We start from the raw sequence: 19691 nt of genomic DNA, 5'->3' as shown, positions 1-19691 counted from the left end.
AGGGTTGCTAATATTTTTCCAGTGCAGGCCTCCCAATCCTGCACTTCTGGAGTAGCTGAGATTTCAGGAATGAGTCACTGCACTCAGCATGAGATTCCCAATCTTAATTTGGATTAGATAGCAATAGTACTGTTTAATTCTGCTGCATTATGATTAATAAAACTTAATATTCCTTGAGAAGACAGAATTTGAATAAATTATGTCAACTACTCACCTCAAACCTTCTGGAGGCTTTCTGCTACTCAAACAAAACCTCACCTTTTCAATATGTTTGACTCTGTATTATTTGGCCTCTAACTTGCTCCTCAAACTTACCTTATAATGCTTTCCATTCACTATGCCCTACCAAGGTTGTCCTTTTGTCAACTTCCTACTTATCTTTCAAGCCTATTCTCCAAATCAGCTTCCAACGTCCTCGATCAAAACTAGGATGTGGAAATGCTCGTACTTCCCTAATCAAATCTGAGGTGTTTCAATACTTTTACTCCCCTACTCAAAACTAGCATGTACAATGCTTTTCCTTTGAAATACACTACATTTATTTTTGTTTTGTCATTATAATATAGCCTGTTAATATGCAGCTTTGATTATATGTTTAATCTAGCACTCGCTCAGTAGACTGTAAACTCATAGGAAATTTTCACAGTAAGAAATACAAATTCCTTTATAAAATGATCATATATAATGTGAGTCAGTGTTATTTTTTGGGTTCTAAAATAGTTCATTTAATTGAACTTTAAATGTTAGAAATCAGGATAGTGTTTTTTCAATATGTTATCTCAAGTTCTGTAGATACAAAGTATTAAAGGATTTACAAGGTAACTGATTCTGAAGAATAGCAAGCCAAATTTTGTTAGGACAACTGTGCTCAGTAAAATCAGACTTTATCTGGGAACAAAACTCTAAAAGTATGTCAATCCAAATTACATGAGTGATCCAATTAAAGGAATTTCAATTTACACTAATTAGTTGAGTTTGGGCCAGTAATTTCATTTTGATTTTTTTTCTCTCACTCTTTTTTCAAACTCATTGGTAGCCAATTGCTTTAATATATTAACTTATAAATTAAACAGTTTTATGTTGCTCTAACATACCTGTTACTGACACATGTATACGCACCTCATGTTGTCTGGTGGTGTTAGCGTATCAGTGTCTTTATTCCCCTCCAATCACAACCTTTTTCAGCATCTAATGAGCCAACCCAGCTGACTTTCAGCCATCACCTTTCAGAACATGAAAAAGATACTCAATAAAAGGCAACTTATTATTTTTCTTTCTTTTTTATAATTAATGAGTCTATGAGTTTCTTGAAATGAAATCTATTAGAACTATTGAAATATTCAGCAATCACATGACCTTTTCTGAGGATACATACTGTTCTTTTAGGAGAAGTTAAAGAATGTATGTGAAAGATCATAAGCTACAGACGGACCAGCTTTGTAGCCAAGATCCAAAATCTGGCCCTTTGTTGGCAGAACAGAACTACATATGTTGTAGAGAGGTGACCTTCCCCTGCAGGACAGGAAGATGACTTTTCTGTCCATGAAAACTGCTTGTAATTGGGCCAAAACAATATGCTTAGACTACACACAACAAACCTCTGCCAAAACCAAAACTTTGAACTCTATGCACTCATCGTTCAGTCTCATCAACCAGAAATCAAACATCGTTTAGAAAACATTTCCTAAGAGGGAACAGTTTTTCCATTTTGTTTCATAGAATATTTTTCATAAAATCAGTAACTCAATCAAATTGAGTAAGTGGCTATCTCCAGTCATGCCATCAGCCCAATGCATTGGGCAACAATGCATTTTGGTTTCATATTTTTTCTGTTTTGTGCATTACAAATGAACTAGCTGGGAAAGCTTGAATTTAGTCCAGAAGACATAGGCTTGTCATGGATGAATTCAGGGTTGTATTGCTGATGTAGAGTGGATGGTTCACTGTGGAACATTCATGGCCTCCTTACTGCCTGTGGGAGAAATTACAAACTCTTTATGTTGAAGATGTCTTAGATACCATATATTGGTACAGTTAAAGATACAGGAAAAAAAGTACACTACTGTGGAGGCTCAAGTGGATATCACATTTGGCATGGGTAGAAGAGCTGCACCATTTAATTCAGAATTTTGCAAAATGAACAATACTTTGAATTCAACTCTACAAAAGGCAGAGGTAAAAGTACAACTAAATTGAAACCTCCATTAAAAATAACACTATACATCATATTTGTTTAGAAAGTGGAAGAATTTGTTTTAATTATCATTTAATTTTGATTTACTACTTAATTATAACATGATGGTGCTGTGTTTGACAAATGTTATTCTAAGAAGATTCTATGTGGCTAATATGAAATGGTCAAAAGTGGTTTTAAAAATAATCTATTTTTAGACTATTGGTTCTGCATAAAAGAGCATAAAGCATTCTATGAAGGAAATATGTCAGCACTGAGTCACTGATTAGACAAATTGGGCCTTCCATGTTTCTTCCACAGGAAGAATATTTAAATCCCTTCTTATGAGATGCTTCAAATGCTATATATTACAACTACAGGAAAAACAAGTAGCTTATTGGGAGAAATCCAAGTGACTATTACATTTCTTAGGATTTAGGGATTACTTGAGGATTATTTGAGAAAAAAGAAACAAAGGTAAAATATAGTACTGAACAAACACTAAACTCAAGTAAGATGAAGAATGGACTGAGAGGTAGCTGAGTGATACAGCACTTACCTAGCATTAGTTTGATCCCCAGCACCATAGAAAAAGAAAAATAAGTGATGTATTGCCTATAAACTTAATTTGAGATTCAATAAAGGTGGTTTATGCATTTTAAAGTTTTATTGTATAATACACCTGTGCCTAACATCTGTCACAAAATTTAAAGGATCTGAAGTCATTTATCAACTTGAACCTAAATATTTAAAGGTAAATATATATGTGTATGTATAGTACAAGATAAGAAAATAAGTTACTATCTGAAAGGAAAGGTGGTTTTGGGGAATACTAATTATATTCCTAATTAAGAATATAGCTGAAAGATAATTTGTTAACTGGGGTTGTACATTACCTTGTTTTCAATTAGTCTTAGGTTTGAATCCTGATTTTCTAATGAAATCATTCGAAAGAATAACAATGTGAATTTGGATAAAATACATAGTTTTTCTAAACCTCACCTAGAGGACCTAGAGGTCAGGGATAATTTTCCTTGCTTTACTCCATTAGGTAACTTAATGCACAAAACTCCTCTAGTGTGCATAATTGAATGAAACACAAAGGATCAGTAGTTCCTTTTTATTTGCTTTTGTCTTTACTTTTAATTTAAATTTATTTTCAGTTGATAAATAAAAGCATCAAAAATGTACATATTTATGGGGCACCATGCGATGTTTCCATACATGTGTAAACCGTGTAAACAAAGGTCAGTTTGAGTTTAAAATAAGAGAGAATGATGAACCAGATTAGAAGGTAAGTGTGTAAAAGATAAAGGTGGTCCAGCAATACAAGTCAGTAGAAAGTTCTCTCCAGTGTCCCCTAACGCCTGAGATCCAAGCAGTTCAAGAAAAGTCTGCCACGCCCGGCAAGCCCAGGGCTGTATGCTGGCTAACTTCTCAGCCATTGGGTTGAGAGAGGGGTCAGAATACCAGTCAAGGGTCCACTACCTACCAAATAAATTATATAACTCCACACCCTATTTCTTAATTGGTCATTGGACCTAACAAGGTCTACATTCATAGCCTGAATAGATTAGCAGTCTTGTCAAACTGATGAATTTTATTTCTATGTGACATTCCATTAGAATATTCAGAAAGAATAGCAAGGTGAACTCATCCCCATTTTAGCTCCTTTGGCCTATTATTTTGACTTTGAGGTATTACAAAAGTCCTATCTCGATTGTTTTAACAGCTCTGTGGCTAATAGTCTTTCCTAGATGTAATCTGTTAAGGTTTTATTAGGTCACTCCACAGCCAGAGTGACATTCTCAAAATGATAACCTTAACATATCACTCACGTTATTAACACATTTTCTAAGAGGGTTTCCATGCCTCAGAGAGAATTTCAAGCTTCTTAGAATGGCTTATGAATTCCTCAATGACCTTGCTTTTCTGTCTAGGCCTATCTTTCACATTTTCTTCTTTCTCCTCTGTACTTTTGTAGTATTGAGCTACTTTAAATTCTGTATCTTATTTTTTTGGACCATAGTTCTTCTTTTAAAATATGACTCTCTTTTTCTATTATATACTATATAATATTTCTATATTACATAAAATGTCACATGATGACATTTACAGTGTACCATAGTTGAATTCATCCCCTCCATAGAAGTATTATGAACTCATATATGAAAATGGAAAAGGAAGCTCTCTTTCTTTAGCAGTTTACATTTTCTGTGCTTATGCTAAGTCAAACTTCTCCTCCAAAAATTTCCTATATGTGCCCTGTATGGGTCCATATTCAGGAGATTGTGTTTTAACATCCTAGCCACATGCTGATCCTTCCTACTTCAGCAATGTCGTCACAGTTCCCCTGCTATATCCTCAATACCTCTAGCCACAATATCTGTATACACTTAGGTATTCCTTTGTGGATCATTTTTAATATTTCTCACAGTGTTTACAAAATGCATCATTCATAAAATCCCAGTTAATTTCTCTCTATTATTCCAACCATGGCACATTCCTTGTTTGCTGTTATCAATCCAAGAATTGCTTCCTGTGCCTTGTGAGGAATAAAACTGGTAGCAAGGAAAGGTTTTAAAAATCAGTAAATGTACTTACTGGAAATATTTAGATTTTTTTAAAGTTACCTGTCACAAATATGTGACAGTTGTTTGCTTTTGTGTATGTGGGGGAGAAGCATGTTTAATAAATATTTTATCCATTCTAATCCATATTCTCTTGATTGTGACTATAGTTTTCAAATTTCTGGTTTCTTTACTTCTGCCCATCCCCAATCCTGCAGTCAATGCATGTAATTGCAAACAGTATTTTACATATCAAATTGAAGTTTCTCACTCTAATTGCTTAGCTTTTCACTGTCCTCAATGTTTCCACATTTCATCTTATGAGTTTTCATGGACATGAAAGCTGATGTTTCTAATACATAAAAGATCAAGAAAGCATGAAAAAAAATCAAATAAATCAGTAAGAAAATATAATGCCAGCAATTACATGGCAGCTACCCAGATAGTTCATTAATTCAAAAATATCTATTATTGTTATTATTATGCACCAGGCAAGGAGCTGAGACTGCATGTACAATAGTAAATAAGACAGACAAATTTCCCACCTTGAATCTTTTGATTAAATGGAGTTGCTCTGCTTAACCAGAATCTAATAATTCCAATGACTCAGTCTCTGTGAAAACCTAACATTCTTTGTTTTTAATTTTTAAGTTAATTTTGTCATTAACCTGAATTAATTTTTTCTCAATATGAGAACCCAGACTTACTTCAGACTTTTTTGTCACCTACACACCTTCTGGTTGTTTTAGACAGATTTATTCTATCCCTCAACCCCCTCATAGGAGGTCGGCCTGTCTCTCAATCACATCTTATCACAACTTACTTCACATAGGACACTAACCCTGTTCTTCTCAGTAAACTGACAGCTTTCATTTGGGAAGAGAGGAATAAATGCTGAGCAGAAGCTACTTTGAAAGAAGCTTTGGTTATAATAAAAGCATCAGGAAAAGCTGAAGCTTCAGGAGACAGAAAGGATGAAGAAAAATCATAATAGTGGTGACAATACTATCATACTAACGTAGCACTTATGCCATCAGTTTCTCATCCAAAAATGTCACAAACAGCCTATCCCAATAGAAATCCTTTCTATTCAGACTAGTCAAATTTTCTTTCTAATTTGTGCTCAATTTTGAGACTTTGGTCTTCCTAGCTGGCTTTCATTTACTCCTGGAGGAAATACAAAAAAGGAAGACAAAAGTAAAGGTGAAGGGAAAAGAAACACTATTTTCACACTCCCTTGGGTGCAGCATCAATAATCTTTTTATCTCTTTGTTGCAATCATCTGTAGATTTCCATACTTTTTTTCTGTCTACCTACTATTTATACTCTGAAAAAGATGGAGAAGGGGAGAAAGAGAGTGAGTGAATAATAAAGAGAGAGAGAGAGGAGAGAGAGAGAGAGATTGGTCATATAGGGGCAAACATAATTAGCTAGCATTCAGAAACTAAATGGAAGCAGAGAAAGGGAAAATCCAATGAAAATAAAGTAACAAACTTACAGATAAAAGCATACTGAGCTTCTTCTGAACCCTCTTGAGTAATAATTTGCTTTTGAAGAAGTCATCGGAGTAAGTCAACATATTAAAACATTGTTCTGATCATTAAATTAACTAAACTCTTTCCATTTATACTACTTTCACCCCTCCCAATGGTCTTTTAAAGTGTTTCCATCCATTCCTGTGGACATTCTGTATCAGTACATGTTTCAAAGGCAAATGTTTAACATCTGTGAAAAACAGTTGAGTACGTTTTCAGGAGATTGATTTCCTATATTGAGGCTTATCGATTCTTACCATTGCTGTGACTTCACAAGGAATAAGATCAGTATATGCCATTCCAGAATCAAATGAAATTACAGTTCTCAGATATTCAAAATCTTAATAGAACTTATTTCCAGATTGAATAATGCATTTTTACAGTAAATAGCAGAAAATAAGATAACATTGTCATAGATTGGTTGAAACTGGAAAAGAAAGAAAATCTCAGCACTCAAATTTAAGCAAATATTTTTATCTGATTTAAAAAAGGGTAACTCACATGGCAAATGTTGATTTCATGTTTAGCAAATTATCTTTAAGAATACTAATACTACTATATAAATACTAATTTGATACCAAATGCCATGTACATATTATTAAATTTGTTGGAAAAAAATAATGAAACGTTATTTGGATTCTTTTGTGAATAACAGAAACCACAAGTATATATTAAAGAATCAAAAGGGGAAAGAAACTGATTGGCTATCACTGGGCATTGTTGAACTAAAACCTGTGTATCTCAGTCTTGCACCGTTTCCATAGAAACACAGCAATAGCTAGTGTTAAAGCTATAGTCATCTTCAGACAAAAGGATGGTCTGAGCTTTCATTTCAGTACACAGAAAATCTGAATGACAATCCTGAGTCTGAAAAATGTGCTGAAAGCCTTGAGAATCTCTTTCTTAAAAATAGAAAGGAACATTTTCAATATGCTGACTATCAAAACAAAACTATATAACATTTCATGGACACCTTTAACAATACATCCTTCAAAATTAATTAATTGGAATGGAGTAAATAAAATTGCCTAACTTATTTCTTTAACTAACACCCAATGACGAAAACCCAATTCTATTAAATTTGTTGACCAAATACAGCTTGAAATTTTTCCTGAGGAAAAATTTAAACTTAAGTTGCCTATTATTAAATAAGTATAATCAAGTTACATAGTGTACAGTGCTGTTAATACTATTTTCAAAATTTAGATATTTATCTAGCAAAAGTGGAATCTCATTAATGCATATAAAACCAAATTTATATTTGGGTTTCTTTTCATTTCTCTCTTCTGTACCAATGGTCTCTAAAAATGGTCAGCAATTAAATATTCAATTAATAACATAGTATCTAATAAAACTCAATTCTACTTATTTTAAAATATTAATAAGTTATTAATCTTACTTGTATCAAATCTAAATCCTTCAAAAAGTATGCCATTAGATTCTCTCCCCTTCCAATCTATGAAACTAACACTACAGCACTGATAAATGGATAAAGAAAATGTGGTATATATATACAACGAAGTATCATTTGGCCATAAAGAAGAAAGAAATTATGTTGCTTGCAGAAAAATGGATGAATCTAGGGTCCTCATGTTAAGTGAAACAAGCCAGACTGAGAAACACAAATATTGCATGTTCTTTCCCATATACAGAATCTAATACTTAAATAAGAATGACAGGAATTTAATAGTGGGTGACAGTGGGGTGGGTGATAGTGGGGTGGGTAATAGTGGGGATAGAGAGGAAGAAATGAAAGGATGAAGGGATGTGAATATGGTCAAAATACTTTATAAACATGTGTGAAAATAGAATATTGAGTCTTGTTAAATTTGTTTTAAAAAAGGAGGGAGTGCATAAGAAAAAGTAATAGAGGGGGAAAATTTGATCAAAGACCATTGTATGTATGGATGGAGATAAGACAATGAAACCCCTTTGTACAACTGGTATGTGTTTATAAAAATGTAAAAAAAGAAGAAAAAAACACATGTTCAAAAAATAGGGACTGTCACAAAAATCAAATGATGATTGGATCCAGTTAATATTTGTTTCTTAAAAACTTTTTTCTAGTACCTTCTTTTTATATATAATAACAGTAATACATAAGTTCTAGGGAAAAATTGAAAATAGTCAAACACTGAGGTTTTCAGTGAAAATAATTAAAGTTATTAGTGAATTTCAAAAATACTTTTTACATAATGAAGTCTTATAAATATCAAATACATGTTAATTTCAATAATAGATCATTAAACTATGATTAATCAATAACCAAAAGTCAATCATGACTGTCTAATAAAGGGCATTTAAAATAGGAAATGCTTGATGAATCATTTTAAAATGGTACATAAAACAATTATTTTCTGAGTTCACAAAACTGATACTACATTCAAAAGTATCTTATCCAACATTTAATTACAGGCTGAACTTTGTTAATTTATTTGTTGTGTTTAACTAAGAATGTCCATCCATGAAAGAATTTTTGTTTTTAAATGAAAATGAGGAGCCTAAAATTTGAACCGAAACATTTTCAAGGTATATGTAAAAGACAATCTAGATATAAAATGAGCAGATGTGTATAGTGACATTCTTATTGCCCATATTATGTGTGACTGTGTAAGATCTTCCATGGATGATAATGTTCACATCTGTATCACTTTGAATATTAGGCTGAACTCTTTGGGAATATTTATAGATGCTCTGTATCTCTGCAAGACTTTATAACAGTTGTTTCTCCAAAACGCCTGCAGTTGAGAGAAATGTTTCTGCTTATAGTAAACAATATTAAGGTCACAAAATCTCAAAAAGTTGAAGCATCTAGTTTTAATCACACAAATTTCATGGAGACCCCAGATACTTTGTACCTATGAAAGACAGATATAAAAGTCAATGAAAAGCAACCAACCTTTCTATAGTGTGTTTTTATTCCAATGGCATGCCCAGCAGGAAAGGGAGAACACTGATATTTATTTATTTATTTATTTATTTATTTATTTATTTATATTATGTATTTATTTAAGATTTCACTAAAATTCTAGATTTTTCCATTAACCCAAATCTTGTTTTAGGCTCATAATAATATTTAATACTATCCTATGTACTGCCAAATATTTTTTATTTCAAAATCCAGTGGGAAAATGCAAATTTGGACAAAGTGGAGGAGGAAAAAATGGCAGCTTCTATCCCAAATGCCTTACTTTTATATTCCTTGAAAGGACAAGCTCTTAAATTTTAAAATCAATAGAAACAAAAATAAAAAAAATTCCTGGTGATATAAAAACATACAGAAATTGGTATAAAGTAAATCATGTGTGAAATACGCTCCAAAAATAATCTATTCTATTCAGCTAAACCAAGTCATAGTTATTTAAACAAGGCCATTCTTTTCTAACACCTAGGATCTACAACCTAGGGGCAATCTAAGGTATAAATCTATAAATTAGCTCATTGTATTGAAAGCACAAAAAGAGGGACTATATTTTATCTTGTGCAGATATCATTGGGCTAGAATACTAAAGAGGAAATTCAGAGGACAAAAAGTACAACTGTTAAAAGACACTAATCAATTGATACAACTTGAAGGAACCCTTAAGATTATAAAAGCCAAGGGCACAATATACCTGATATCACTATTAATTTATGGTTTCAGAATTACCATAAAAATTGCCAGAATTTGAAACCAGAAGTTTTTGTAAAAGGGACGGTATCAGCAATAACACTTCGATGAGAAAAGACATTTTCAAAAAGGTCTATGGCAAGTGTCTTACTAAAACTTTCTCAAATAAAATTTTCAATTGATTATAAAGAGTCTATGATAAAAGTTTACTGTTTTGAATTGACTTACCCCTGTGTTAAGACTATTTATATGTAAATTCTATGGGAAATTAGGTTAATGTGCCTTTTTCCTGTAACAGAGTAACAGCAAATGTATCTTGCCACTTGGCTTCCAAACAAAGACCTAGCTAACCTTGATGTGAGGAAGAGAAATAGGAAGTTGTAGCAGAAACTCAGATTCTGAAAGAGCAAACTGTGCTGATTCATGATGTCAAAACTTGAGCTGCTGCCAAATAAGTCAGGTGTGCAAGGGATCTCTGAGCATATTTTAGCTTGTTCAGTCTCGAATGCATTCAAGCACAGATCCTGGAAGTAAGACAAGCATTATCAACCACTAAGAAGCTGCCCTAGGAAATCAATTTCATGAATAGGCAAAGAATCTCCACTTAAAGAATATTTAATTTCATAGTATATTTTATTTCCCAACAAGTGTTAGTTTCCTCACTGAAGTTTATCATTCAGTTTCACCTATTATTTATCTAACCCCTTCCATGTTTGTAAAATATGTAGTAGATATATAAAATAAGTGGAGGTCTTGGGAATGAAAGGAAAACAAATGCATATACATTGAAATATTGAAACTAATTGTGAGTAAGTCAACAAATCACATGTTGTCAAGAACTAAATAACTAAATCAAATTCCAAAGGGTGAATATGGGGCAAATACTGTGTACACATGTTGAAACTATTCCAGGAATGGGGGGGGGTGAAGGAGAATGGTGAAGGTGGTAAACTCAAGTATGATATATTTGATACATTGTAAGAACTTTTGTAAATGCCACAATATATCTCCATCCAGCACAAGAAAAAAACAGAAAATTAATATTTTTTAAAAATCAAAGAAACAAAAAGAATGTGTAGCTTAATAGCAAAGTTACCCCATTTAATCTGGACTATTTTAACAGCAGTGGATGTTTAAAGGGTAAAGGTTGGGCCAGGAAAGAGGGTAAATAAATGTAAGACAGTAAAGGTGAGTTATATGGTCACATGGCTTTAGGAGGAAGACAATTTGGAGTTTGACTCTCAGTCTGGCAGTTACTAGCTGTGAGACTAGATCTAATTATTCACCCAACATATTAGCTGGGAATAATGAAAATAATAAGATTTATTTATTATCTTTACAGTAAATAGCCCCCAGACTTTCAGAGTCTTTCAATAAATTCATTACCTAATGATGCTAAATAGTTATTGCATAAAATTATATAGCTTGCTAATCCCCTATTCTATAGTAGGCACTCAATAAACAATAAAAGGGATTTTAAAGTTAATTTGTCTTAAACAATGAGTTATTGCTCTGTGTTACATGCAGTTATGACAGATAAAACATTTTCTTCTTCATTAACTTAGCAAAAATATGACCATAAAAATAGTTTCCACAAGAGTCCATAGTGCATAGGTTACATCTACTTGGAAGATATGGCATTGTTCTTGATATTTTATAATTAGTAGAACAACCAATTTTTAAGTAGAAAACATCAAAGCATTACAAATCTTAAAAATAAGTAATTTGGTAGCAGGATTTTAAATTGGGATAAATAAATAGTGAAAGTTTGCTATCTAACCTTTTATTAAATGTTATTAGAATTCAGAAATGTGTTCAATATATTGTCTACACATGACAAGGATCAGAAGAGTTCAATTAATGTTCTTAGAGAAAAATACAACTCATTCTGATGGTGGAAATACTCTGAGTAATAATGAATAAAACATCTTTAAGTTCCTCAAATTATAGCTTAGTAATTACCTTTCCTTAAAACACTTTAACCATCAAATATAACTACCCTGAAGACAGTTTCATGTTTAAAAGAATGTCTTTAACTTCTTCTTTTGGTATTTGTAGAGTAACAGTCATATAAACTACTTTCTTTAGCAGTTGCTTACTTATCACAGCATAATGGAGTAAACATTTGCATCTACTCTGCTTACCTTTCACCATCTCCGATTTCCAACTATATGCAAGGCATAGTCAAAATTGTCACAGCAAAACTGAAGGACTAGTAGGAGAGGCAATCAGAATTCTGTATTCTCATGAAATCAAAGCTTCTTGTTGGAAAAATTATCCTAAGGGAGGGTCAAGCATTTAAATGAAGGCTGTAAGTATCAGACCAATCATAAGAGAGTTGGGCACTACTTTTATCTCCAGTTTGGTATTTGTCACTGACATGTTTCTAACAACCAAGGCTTATTGTGCTTGCCCAACTAAGTATTTAAGATGATGACAAAGAAAACTTCACAGGAGAAAATCAAACACTATAGTATTTCTCTATTAAAAAGTCAATTTTTTTCAATTGAGTTTGCCATAGGTGACCGTAATTACCTAATAGTTTTATCTCATTAATAACATACAAGGAAAATATGTGTTATAAAATATAATACTTATATATAAAACATATTTTATGCATAAAATATATATATATAATATGCCAAATGCCATATACCAATGTCCATTAGTCTTGCAAGGGATAGGTCCCAGGATCCCCTATAGACATCAAAATCTACAGATGCTTAAGTCCTGTGTATAAAATGAGGTGGTATTTATACTTTAAATCATCTCTAGATTACTATATAATCTAGATATAAGGTACGTTCTATGTAAATACCTGCTATACTGTGTTGTTTAGGTAAAAATGATAGGAATAAACACTGTACATGTTTTATACAGATGCAATGTTTTTCAAATATTTTCATCTGTGGTTAGTTGAATCCACTGATGTATAACCCACAGATACAAGGTACCAACTGTACAATAAAAACATGACATATGTAATATAATTATATCTAAATATATTAATTAATTATATATTGATAGCACATACATTACTATATAAGTATGTATGTAGTTATAATAAAATTGCATCTCACTTGGTAAATTGCATAATTTCAATAAAATTAAGGCTTTATAAACTTGTAATATAGCATTAGAAAATAATTATTGTAAAAAAATTCTGTCTTACAAATGATATTCCAGAAAAAAAGGCTAACAATCTCTTGAGTTCTCACAAATGTGGTGAAAATGATGAGTGGCTCCCCACTACCTTCAACTGCTTCACCCACTTGTATTCTTTATCTTCTCCTGTGAAAATTTCACTGAGTTTAATGGAAGCAATGCTAAACATAGGACATATAAATATAGCCTCACCAATAAAGGATGCTTTTAAACTATCATGCACATGGCGAGTAATATCCATTGTTTTGGTTTCATAATATATATACTGATTCTCCTCCCCAATCAGTCTATGCAGAATTGCTTGATTCTTTTCAAAAGCACATTATACTGTGTATTAGAAGTTAGAGTACGCTATTCAAACAATTGCCTAATGTATAACATCATAGGTTTCCAACTTAGTAGATGAGTTTTATAAGGAGCAACAAGAATGTGTGTTTGCCTTAGAAGTACTGACCCAACACGGCTTCTCAGGTCTCATAGCTGTCAAGAATATAAGCTACCATCACCAAGCTAAATCACAGACAATCTGCTGTACACATCTCTGAAAGCAAACAAATGCTTTTAAAATATTTTCTATTAAGATTGTTTTAACTAACAAGCTAATACTTCATATATTCTTGGTAAGGAAACTTGAAAGTAAAATTTTAAAAGAAAGGGGAAATGAGTGCCAAATTAACACACTTTGAAAAGGATGACATCTTGCAAAGAAGACAATATATTTGCATTTATTCTGCAAGAAGTAGGAAAACTGTAACTATATACAGCAACTTAGTGGTGATAGTATGATCAGTGGAAAGAGCAGTTGAAGTCAGATAAAAGTAGTATTTAAATTAATGCTCTAATTTCTGATAAATCACTTGCCTGGACTTTACACTTCTTACTTGTAAAAAGTTGTACATATATACAAAAGAGCACAGCTTTCTGTTTCTTGTTCCCAAGTAGTTGGCACTTGGTATGCATTCAACAAATATCCATTATATGAATGAATACTTATCATACAGATGTAGTAAGAATTAAATAATATAGCCATATTAATTAGTTTTCTGTTAGCATAATGAAGTACTTGAGGCTGAGTAATTGAGGGAAGTTTGTTTAGCTCACAGTTTTAGAATCTGGAAATCCAAGTGGCATGGTGCCTTCCCTGGCTTCATCACCTCATGAAAGATGTCATCATAATGTCAGGAGCATGGGCAAGAGGAAGAGGTCACATCTCCAGGCAGGAGACCAAAGAGAGCATGGAGCAAGCAACCAGTCTTGCTACTCTGCACTAGGCACCTCTGAAAGGCCCACCTTTCTTGACTTTCCTATACTGTGGACAAAGCTTCCAATAAATTAATCCATATGGAACAAATCATCTCCAAATCAAAGCAATAGTGAATGTACAGTTATTCAATATTTCCATATTCTAGACTATATTTGTCCTTTTACTGTATTTGCTAAATAATTTAGATTTTATCAGTATAAATATATTTGTAGCTATCAATATAAAGCTTATTTTTAAAGTTTAAGAAAACACAATAATCTGAATTTCGATAATTAGCCAATATTTTCTAAAAATTACCTAGAATATCTGGATACCATATATCATTAGATAAATAAGAAAACCAATTTCATTCTCAGTCCTCAGTGTGTTCCTTATTTCCAAAATAAGTGAATTTCAAGTGCCCATCTATGTATGTACATTAGCTTACAGGTAGCTATAGATACTTCCTAATGGTAGGACTAAGATAAAACCTAAACTCTTAACTACTTAAATTAGTCAGATTAAATCATAAAATGTCTATAAAATACAAGCTTGTGGTAGGAGAATTTAGGAGGCTTAGAAGGTACATGATCAATCAATTGGAAAGCCAAGATGCTAGGACAGACAAGAAATGGAATATGTGATTCATAAACAGTAACACCAAATAACCCAGGGATGTGTAAATGTAACCTGTAAATGAAGTAATGATCCTTAAGCATAGCAAAAAATACATAAAATAAATGTTTTATTTATACCCTCCCAGGATAAACTCATTAATGCTTTCATCGGAGATCCAAGTGACCTGAGGAATCTCAAGTAGTCTCTTTGGATGTAGTCTGTTTTGTATTGACAAAAAAAGATAAAGCCAGAGAAGAAACTACAGTTCAAATAATAATAATCCTCATTTCTGGATCTAAAATTACTTCACTCCCAACCACTATCATATGAAACTTCCTAAAAGCCCCTGTTTTTTGAGCTACCTAACTGCACTAAACTTCTACACAATTTTCTGATGCCTTTGCTGCCTTTACTTCTTTGCCCTCTAAATATAATACTCTTACTCCAGTCCCTTTCTTTTGTTCTAACATCCCAGCCCTAAGCCTTTAACTAGTATCTTTATGAAGATTATTCAAATTTCTTCATTCACAATCTTGATCCCTCATGTTTTTAAAGACCTTTGGACTTTGGACATGCAATACAACATGGCTGTCCAGAAGACTTTCCTAGGCAAACTCTGCCTAAAATTCACCCTTTAATTTATAGTTATAGGTCTATTTTTCACCTGGAAACCTAAGATCTAGATAATGTGATTTTGATTCTTCTCTTTTTTATTCCCCTTACGTGGTCAAGTTCTTCCATTGTCTTTGCCAATGTCTGTCTAATCTTATCCCACCCCTATCATTTGTTAATATTTTGATTCTTAATATGTAAATTGCTGTAACTATCTCCTTACTTACTTGAAATCTCTTCAGTATATATTTTTGAACCTTTTATTAGAGGAAGTTTTTACAATAACATCCCCATTTATATAAAGATTCAAAGATCATATAGCATAATGAATATAAACAGAAAGGCAAGACATGAGACATCTCAAAACCTCAAGTACATCAGCTCTAAGATGTAAATGTAAAACAAGCATCCATTTCATTGGGTCGCTGCAAGGCTTGAGCCACAGGAAAGCTCAATATGTGCCAGTTACAATCATCATCACTTTTATTATTACTAAATTCCAATGTTTAGAGTCTAAAATGTTTAGGCTAAAATGTTTTCATCACTTTACTCAAATTTTACTTTGAAGCCCATTCTTTCATATACCCTGGTAAAAACAAAAGACATTTTGTGGTTCTCAAAATTATTTTTCCTTACCCACTCTGGGGCTTGTCAAAGACTATTGCTCTTTATGCAATGAATCACCCATTTCCTCCTTTCAAAATCTTAACTATCCTTAAAGGTTCACGCAAAAATATCACCTTTACATTGAACCTTCCTGAAATCCTGACTGAATAAAAACTAAGTAAATCTTATGCAATTGTGTAATGTTCAAGTTCTCATTCATGTGTTCCTGTCCTACAAAATCATAAATGCATTATAAATGGGAACAATGCTTTGTTTATCATTATATTTTTGATGATTCTGTGCTGTACAATGTAGCAGATGAATAAAACTCAAGTATAGCTATATTTTCTAGTCTATAAATGAATTACATCTGATTGACCAGTAAAAAGATGAGCCAAATAAGAAATAGCACTTTCTTACCTAAGAACATTTGTAGTAATGGAAATCATAGGTAAGTCATAACCTTATACCTTTAAACTATTTGTATTCCACAAATAACCTAACTATATTATTTACAGCATATACCTTAAGAAATAGAGTTAATTAATAAACAATTGCCAAATTAGTAGTGAAAATAATTATTCTCATTTGTTCTTCCAATACGTGGTGTTACTGTCTGCAGTGATGGTCTATACAAGATGGAGGATTCGATAATGATCACTCCAAAATATATATTTCAGCTTGTTGTCAACACATTGAGTAAAATCAATGCATAACTGACAATCTGGATCTCAGGTACACTTCTGAAATAATATATTGTCATAAATGTAGAGTAACAATATATTACTGTCATAAGTTATAAACTCAGAGTAAAATACTACTAATTATTTTTAAATAAAAAGTTATTTAATTTGCTTCTACTCTTGCTTTATGTATTAAAATGAGAAGTGCTTGGAATTAATTTTGTTTTCTTACAAAGTAATGTTTTTTACTTTCTTTTTTTAGTATAGTAGCAATGATTCTAAACATAAATATAAATTATCAAATAATGAAATATGATACTGCTTCCCCCACAATATTAACACCTATTTTTCATTGTGCCAAATGATATGCTTTGATATATTTGCATAGGAAAAAATGTATATTTTGATTATGTACATTAATGTAGAGCTACTAAATAGAACATATAGGTATGGATATAATTTTGTAAATTGTACATTTTAAATACATTTTATTCTTTAACTAGTAAATATATTATGATTTATGTAAGATTGACAAGAACTATTTACACTATTACATGTTTCCTCACTTTGGCACATTATTTTATAGGTTGTATAGGCAGGGTATTAAATAATTAGAAAAATATATTTGTAATTAAAGGTTCAAATCTGAGATGAAAAATCAGGATTTCTCTAGAGAGTGTTAAGTTCATTACATGAGAGATATCATATTTTCATAGCCTCAGAGTATTTCGCCAAAATATATACTAGTTAGGATTGTAACATATGTCCACTATTATTCTGATTTGTGTGTGTGTGTGTATTTTGTTTTGACGATACTGGATTTTGAACTCAGGGCTTCACATTTGCTCTACCACTTGATCCATACCTCCAGGCTATATCCATAAATTTTTGATAGTCCTTTTTCCAGGAGGTGGAGACTAACTTACATCTTTAAGTGTAGGATGAACTTAACAACTCACTTCTAATGAATATAGTATGAAAATAGTAGCAACTTTATAGTTAATAATAGTGACTTTACAATGAAATAGCATAATGGCACCTTATTTAAGTGACTTGTTAAGTAACTTGTCAAACTAATACCTCCATAATAGTGTTGATAACATGAACTCTCTGGTAAGATGTGATGAGGTTAACACATCACTTCTATACTATTCTTCCCCCAAATCCATAACTTCAATACAATCAAGAAAAAATGGAATCCAGGGTCAGGCATGGTAACCCAGGCTGAGGCTGGAGGATTGTAAATTTGAGGCTATCCTAGGATGCATAGTAAGACCTTGTCTCAAAAAAAGAGAGAGAAATTCTACAAATACTTGATTAACATACTTCAAAAGTGGCAAGATTATGAAAAACAAGGGAAGGTAAAGAAACTGTCACAGAGGGAGGAAACTAAGGATATATGACTAAACACAGCAAAGTATTTCTGTCTTGGATTGGATCCTATGAAAGCAAGTGACATCAGTGATAACAGTAGGACATATCACATAAAGTAGGTAATTGGGTAGAGAGTATTATGTAAACATCATTTTATTAGTTTTGGTAAACATATGATAATTCTATAAGCATTAGAGGAAGCTGAATGAGATATATTTTAGAACTTTCTGTACTATCTTTACAGTGCTTTGTAAATTTAAAGTCATTTCAAATTAAACCACTGAAGAAAACAATTCATTCCATGAGTAAATAAAACAATGAATGTGAACACTATTAAACTATGCAAAAGTGAAGTATTATTCTGTATAGCCATTGTCATCATTAACATCATGAACTCTAAATATACTAAGTGTGTGTGTGTGTGTGTGTGTGTGTGTGTGTGTGCAAAAACAGTATTGCTAGAATATCATGCAGACATGGACCATAATTAAAAAGCATAGACTCTGGGAGCTAATTCCCTGGGTTTGTGTCCTTGGTCTTGCTCTAATTAACTATAAAACTAGCTATCAATCTCTTTATAAATCCATCTCCACATTTCTCAAATTATAGTATTTACCAGTAGAAAATAGCCCAAAATAGCCAATCTCCTCTTTCAGCATGTTACTGGCTATATTTTAAAATATAGTGTCTAGTCCTTTTCCCCTTGAATAATTATAGTAGTGACCTGCCTTTGCAAGCACAATATGCAGAAGTGAATTTCTCTGATTTCAAAGGTCAGATCTTAAGAAATGACAGTTGCATGGGTCTCCCTGGTGATGTTCCCTCTCAGAGTCCAGCTGCCATGCTTGGAAAAGTCCAAGTCCCATGCAGAGGCCACACATAGGTGTTCTGGCACTGTATCTCAGCTGAGTTCACAGCCATCAGCTAGTATCAACTGAGACCTCTTACACATTCCACCCAATCAAACCCCAAGATGACCCAGTGTCTTTTAGCTAATAACACAGGAAGCAGAAGAATGAATCAGACAGCCCACATAACTGTGAAAGATAAAAAAATAACAATGTCTTCTTAAGCCACTAACTTTGGGGTAATTTGTTTTGCATTAATACCTCCTACAGCTGCTGGGAAAATAAGATAAGTAACTGTATTATAGGGATTTTAACTTTTAAAAATTTTTATCTGATCATTTTTACATTTACTTACATATGTATACATTATTTGACCCACCTCCTCCTTCTCTCCATTCCCCACTGCCTCCAGGCAGAACCTATTCTTCCCTCTTGTTCTCCGATTTTGTTGAAAAAAAAAAAAACAGCTTTTTTGCTAGCTTGAGATACAGATAACCTTTATTATGGCTTTTATTCTCATCTCTGCCACAACTCCCTTAACAGTTACCCAAACTGATTACTCATATAATTCCCCTTCCCCTCTTATGCAAAACTAAGGAGCAATTCTTTTTAAAGCACTTGTATTCATACTACTTATATATTATCAACAGATTT

General features: G+C 32.4%; 1 protein-coding gene across 3 annotated transcripts in view; it reads right to left on the bottom strand.

The window, feature by feature from the left end:
* The window catches only part of Gpm6a (glycoprotein M6A), a 304616-nt gene that overhangs the window by 92299 nt on the left and 192626 nt on the right, over window positions 1-19691 (bottom strand). The window contains exon 1 of one of the 3 annotated variants that reach the window (XM_074054946.1): window positions 12033-12057. The exons of the other annotated variants lie outside the window; for them this stretch is intronic. Coding sequence (XP_073911047.1) covers window positions 12033-12042 — 10 coding nt within the window. The 5' untranslated portion in view covers window positions 12043-12057. Of the gene's footprint in view, window positions 1-12032; window positions 12058-19691 lie in introns of those variants that run through there. 3 annotated transcript variants of the gene reach the window in all.

Source organism: Castor canadensis, chromosome 14, assembly GCF_047511655.1.
Source record: "Castor canadensis chromosome 14, mCasCan1.hap1v2, whole genome shotgun sequence".
Taxonomy (NCBI): domain Eukaryota; kingdom Metazoa; phylum Chordata; class Mammalia; order Rodentia; family Castoridae; genus Castor; species Castor canadensis.
Note: the sequence above shows the minus strand (reverse complement) of the source record. Positions and strands in the feature narration are given on the sequence as shown.